This window comes from Centroberyx affinis, unplaced genomic scaffold, assembly GCF_046629955.1.
Source record: "Centroberyx affinis isolate AG114_WGS23_722 - 3 ecotype Tasmania unplaced genomic scaffold, CSIRO-AGI_Caff_v1 ptg002180l_1, whole genome shotgun sequence".
NCBI classification, from domain to species: Eukaryota; Metazoa; Chordata; class Actinopteri; order Beryciformes; family Berycidae; genus Centroberyx; species Centroberyx affinis.
This window is the reverse complement of record NW_027280488.1, coordinates 233,900-239,899: the sequence shown is the minus strand read 5'-3', so window position 1 is coordinate 239,899 and position 6,000 is coordinate 233,900. Positions and strand designations below refer to the sequence as shown.

The following is a 6,000-nucleotide window of genomic DNA, read 5'->3' as shown; positions in this document are numbered from 1 at the left end:
TTCTTGGGTTCAACTGATCGATTGCGGCAGGTTCTACTACAATTTTAATGTTTTTTGGCACAGCTCTCTCCACAAATTGACGTGCGGATTGATGATGATGACGGTGGTAATGAATAAATTAAAACACCTGTCCACATGGAGACCAATTACTGCAGTCAGAACTCGGCCAAAAAGCATCTGATACAGGCTGGCATATACTGTTCATCTGGGACTTTCAGTCAGGGACTTGATTCAATTAAGTTTAGTGTCTTGCGCTTCCTGGGACTCTTGCCAAATAGAAGGAGTGTTAACAATGCTGAGGACAAGGACAAAATGTTAAAAAAAATAGTGTCTGATGAAGGGAAATAACGGACTAGATTTCAAAAAGTCAAGGTATCGCTTGAAACGACAAGTCTGCCGTCAGCAGGGAGGAGAGGGACCGTCACGGTTCGCTCTTGCTGGTCTTTCGGTACAGTAAATGAAAAGTAACGGTACGAGACAGGGCGAGTTAAGAGGGGTGGGGTGGGGGGATAGAGAACGACAGCGGCTGAGGCGGGGATGAGTGCCCCGGCAGTGGCAGCGTCAGCGTCAGATGTGCCTGTTTAGCTCCGGTAATGATAAGGGAAGCGAGGGGCGAGTCACGGGGTGTCGATCTCTCTGCTCTTTGAAAAATGACAAGTAACTGTACGGGATGAGGTGAGAGTGGATAGTAGGGGGAGGAAGTCGAGGTTTTTTTTTTCCGAGGCGGCGTCAGATGTGCCGGTGGAGCTCTGGCAGCGGCGAGGAGGAGAGGGCGGGGCGCGGTTCAATTCCTCGGCTCTTCATAAAGGACAGCAGCTGCTCGGGGATCTCGGCCAAGACGTCCTTAGCCAGCCGGGCCATGCTCAGGACCTGGTTGCCAGATCTGTCGATGTAGTCTCTGAATGGAACGAACTGGAGCGGGAGGGAGAGGATACGGTAGTTTCTTTTGACATTAATACATGGTATACTTATGTCACTGTTGTCATGAAAACATATTAAAAACAGTAAAACAAACTAGAGCACAGGAAGGAGAAAGCAAGATACCATGTTTCCTTTTGATTTTGACACAGATTTAAAGGGACATGCTGACATTTTGAATTTCAGTCGACTACGTTCCTTGTCCGGATGCTTGTAACACTGTGGGAAACCAAGGGGCTCAAATGGCTTAAGTTTGCGGTGTAGCTAGCGGGGGGACTGCCCATTGTTCCGACGGCCCATTATTCCGAAACCCCAATAGTCCGAAAAATGTCCACCCATTGGACCGAAAGCCCATTTGTCCGACAGCCCGTTATCCCAGAGGTGGTTGGGTTGAGGCATTGGGTCAATGAGGTTAGGGTTAGAGCAAACTTACGGTCAAGGCTGTCAGAAGCCACGGTTGTGGATGGAGCCAGGCATGGAGATTTTGGACTATTGGGGTTTCGAAATAATGGGCCGTTGGAACAATGGCATGGCACCGCTAGCGGTGGTCCTTGGTTTCAGTGAGGAAAGGTAACAATGCTAAGAAGCCATTATAAGGAAACAAATGTATTTTTTCTCTCAGAATGTGGCAATTGTTTGGTAAAGAATAAAAATAATGACATAGAGTGTCTCATTGAGAAGGTAGCTTCCTTGTTTCTTAATACCTAATTAGGAAGCTTCCTAATAAGGTTCCTTGTTTGACTGTAGGTAGCAAAGAAATAACTGGTTTGAGACAGACAGCCTTCCAAGGCAACGTCATGTGGCTGCAGTTAACATTACATTCTGCCATATGATCAAATGCTTTTTCAAATCAGATTACAAGAAACGTATAAACACAGCTAGCTTTGTGTACTTGTTGGCTATGAAAAGTAAGTCATGTCATTTTTATTCACACAGTGGCTACTGCTCAGCCAGTTAATTTATCAACCATCAAACTGCCTTAAATAAGCTCTGCTGAAGTAGTGACGTTATCGCTAGCTAGCTAAACTACGCCAGGAGCTCTGTCCTACTGGTAAAAGGCATTTCAGTTGCATTCCAGAAATAATTGACTGTACTAAAATGAATAGGATTCCCTATTGACAATTTGTAGGTTAGTTTTGGAAAACTTTTTCTCTAAGCGGTAACTCCTGTTTGCCGTTAAGTGGATGTTGGGGAAGTTTCGTTCTTCTTCGCTGATGTTGCGAAGTGTTGTGGGATTTCCTGCACTGCCTAAGGAATCATTGTATAATTCCTTAAAAATCGGCCAAAACAAGGTAGCTTAAAAGGATGCTTCCTATGTGTCCTACCTGAATGAGACAGTACTACAACTTGACAATTTCAATTTCCTAAATAGAAATGCTGTCTATTTAGGAAGTTTCCTTGGGTTTGAGGCAGGGCAATACAATTTATAACATAAAAGTATCCCTTGAATTACCTTATGAACACTGTTCACCGTCTGGCTGCTACCTTTATACTGTACCTTCTCCATTAGACTCCAATTCAAATTCTGCCTTGTCAGGATAAATTGAAACCACCCCTTGATCTCTGAATGAAACACAGGATGGACAGACTTTTCCCCACGAGGATTATTAAAATTCTGTCTTACATCTTTTCGATATTCATACCCAGCATGTGGATATTGCAATTACAATTAAGACATTCTATGTTCACACCAATATTCTGATCTTAATTGTACTGCGAGAATACTGCAGTTGAGACATGACTCAGTGGCTACTTTATTAAATACACTTCTCTGTTTGCGCAGACAGCTCACTACTCCAGACAGTGAGTCACATCTAAATAAAGCTTAAGTATGAAGCATGCAGACACAGCCAAGATGATCAGTTACTGTTTGACAAAACATTAAATTAAACATTAAACTTTGAATGTGCCCACTGAGCAAAAGATTTCAACATTGCGTCTATGCTTTAGCTTTCATATAGCCCTGGATCATTACGGCTATGTATAGACCTATTTTAGACCAAGCAGTAAATACATTATTACAATGAATAAACATCTGTAAATACCAAAAATATGCACCAGAGAAGTCCTGTAGACTAGTCTACAAGATAATTATCTGAGCACAAGAAGTAATTTCAACATTGCGTCTACGCGTAGCTCTCATATAGTCCAGGATAATATTGTCTATGTATAGAGATCTAATAAACTTTCACTTTTCAACCCCATTTAAACTTAATTTAGCCTAGACGGCTATGGCCATTTAGACGTGTTTTAAACGTCTAATCAACGTAAAATTGCTCAGTGGGTGGTTTGATCGTTGACGACCTGGGAGTTTTGCGTTGTCTTTAGTTTACCAACAGTGGTGCGATAAAGACAACACAACCAGTCAGCTGCAGTCCTGAAGGTCAGAACACCTCTTGGATAGAGAGGTCAAAGGAGAACGGCACGATTTGTTTAAGCTAACAGGCAAGCCACAAGTTTGCAAACAGCCTAGTATAACAGTGATGTGCAGAAAAGCATCTCAGAGCACACACACACTTGAAGTGTTTGGGGGTAGACCTCCAAGAATTCAGGCTGTTCCGGAGGCAAAAGGGAGTCCTACCTGGCACTGGCTAGGTGGACCTAATAAATTGGCCACTGAATGTAGGTCAAGGGGGGTCGCTGTCTATCAGCTTACATGAGTCACAGCACTTGTAATACGACTCAAGCTGCAGTTGTGCTGTAATTTGCAAATGTTTACAACTCCTTTATCTGTTCACACCGACCGTCACGCTCAGGACTCAGTGCTGAACAACTTGTGCAGAAGTTAATGGGAGTGATGGAAATACCACGGGAGCAATGTGACTGTAATTTATATCAGCAGGAAAATAATTGAGCTTGCTTGTATGAGTTGGAGGCAGTCAATATATTGAATCAATAATCGCAGTATGCAAGAATGCATAAAAATGGAAATATTGATTCTTTTCCCATTACACATGTAAACAGCCTTACTGAATTATTGTCATAGTCAGGTTAAGGGGAATCATATAGGATTACTGTGTAAGTGTAATTACTGCTATAAGTGAGAGAACCTGGAGGGAGAGGAATCTCTAATAGGTTTCTGCAAATACTACATGCAAAAAAACTTGTAATTTATCTGTGTGTAATAAATCTTCCTACTATCTTGTCGAATCTTTGAAGTATTTAGGACTTTAACTGATGACTGCCTTTCCTTTAGGCCACATATTCATCACCTTGCTATGAAATTAAAGTTGAAACTGGGATTTTAGTGGAGGAACAACTCATGTTTTTCTTTTGCAACAACAACGAAACAGCCACCGCCACTTTTATGCCAGTATTTGATTATGGCAATCTTTTATACTCACATGCCTCCCTCCCAATGTCTAGACACTGTGCATCGCGGAGCATCCGAGTTTATTACCGAGTGGAAAGCTCTCATTCATCATCGTACCCTGTATGTTCGGCTGACTGGCCCGCCTCCTCCATTAGCAGACGTGCCCGACAGTACATTTTTATTTAGGAGGCCGTTCTGTGTCTGCTCCCTACTTGTGTTCTCGTATCTGTAAAAAAAAACTGGAAATTACTGTTGACTGTCTCAGGAACTGTTTTCATCTGTCCCTGATGTGTGTTCTCCTCTTCATGAAACTCACTGCAAAGTGATTTAAAGCCCAAATAGCTGCTCTCTCGCTCGGTGAGTTTAAATTGATGATGAAGGATCTTGCAGCAGAATCAGTAAGGAACGGTCTTTGCTTCGTTTAATCAAGATTAAAACCGGTTTTGAATCTGTGACCTTGCTGGTTTGATATTGGACTGATGGACTTTTGGAGCAGTTAGACAGAAAATTGTACTTTCTTGTCTCTTATGTGACTCTGAGTGTATTTTGTACATTGTTGTATGTTCTTGATCCTTAGTCTCAATGGGACTAACTGAATAAATGTTCAAGTATTTAAGTAGTAGTGGCCTTATGGTTAGAGAAACACACGTGACTGGAAGGAAAATAGCGTGTGGAGAAGTAAAACCAGAGTCATGGTGTCAGAAGAAGAAGAAGAACAGTAGAGGACTGCAGTTGTACGAGGAAGCTCCTGGGTGGGTGTGGGTGTGTGTGTGTGTGTGTGTGTGTGTTGCACATGTAGCCCAGCCTCCTCCTGGGACTACTCCCCCGTGCCGCCGCTGTTGATAGGGACGTGTTAGGAGTCAACTAAACAGAAGAATGATGAGTACCTGTACAATGTCTCTCTCAGCAAGACGTCCTCTGGAGGATACTCTGACCTCGTCTCCATCCAACTCCTCCATGGCTACAAAGAGACACGGAGAGAGAGGGAGAGGAAAAATAAGAGGAAAGGCGGAGAGAAAGAAAGAGAGAGGGAGGGAGAGAAGGTACAGCACGTTCCTTTGGATTCTCTCAGAGCGATTGAAGGAAAGGAACGAAGCGCGTAGTGAGAACAGCGAGATGCTCAGCGGGGGAAGAGTCAGAATACCGTTATGTACCGAAAAAATTACATTTCATGTCATTTTGACAATTTTGAAAATAAAAAGAGGAGAAGCTTCATAGGTTAAAAGTGCAGCGAGATGAGTGCTTTCAGACAGTGGTTTCGAGCGTGGCCAAATATCGGTAAAAGGCGCCCGCTCGAAAATTGCGCTCCAGTGGAGATGTCAGAGTGAGAGGTCTTCTGCAGTAACAGCACCTGCTACAGGAGTGTTTTCCCCTGTCTGGATTTACTCTTGGACCGAGACACAAAACAGCCTGGATGTTGCGGCGCTGCCATGGCAAGGTGGCTGAGCACAGTGTGAGGTCAAGTCAGCAACCGCACACACACGCACACACACGCACACACACACACACACAGAGGCACACACTAAAACTGACAGCATGAAACTGAAAGTGACATGCCAGAGGTTTTTAGAGCTGGAAAAACACCGGGAAAAAAAACAGAGAGCAGAGAGCCAAGACAGTGCAAATAAAATGACAAACACAGATGATAAGGCCAGGCGGATACACACACACACACACACACACACACACACACACCTAACCCCCCCTTCCCCCAAGGTGCTACTAAGTGGTTTTGACCTCGTGACCCCCAGCCATGCCTGACTGGGTTC

The 6,000-nt window shown here is 43.6% G+C and overlaps 1 protein-coding gene across 2 annotated transcripts in view; it reads right to left on the bottom strand.

Moving 5' to 3' along the window:
* Positions 1-729: 729 nt before the first annotated feature.
* cpne9 (copine family member IX) overlaps positions 730-6,000 on the bottom strand; it is a 58,745-nt gene continuing 53,474 nt past the window's right edge. For both annotated transcript variants that reach the window (XM_071532248.1, XM_071532247.1), the window contains 2 exons: positions 5,119-5,192; positions 730-912 (listed from right to left, as the gene is read on the bottom strand). In XM_071532248.1, the coding sequence (XP_071388349.1) occupies positions 730-912; positions 5,119-5,192 (257 nt within the window). The remainder of the gene's footprint in view (positions 913-5,118; positions 5,193-6,000) is intronic.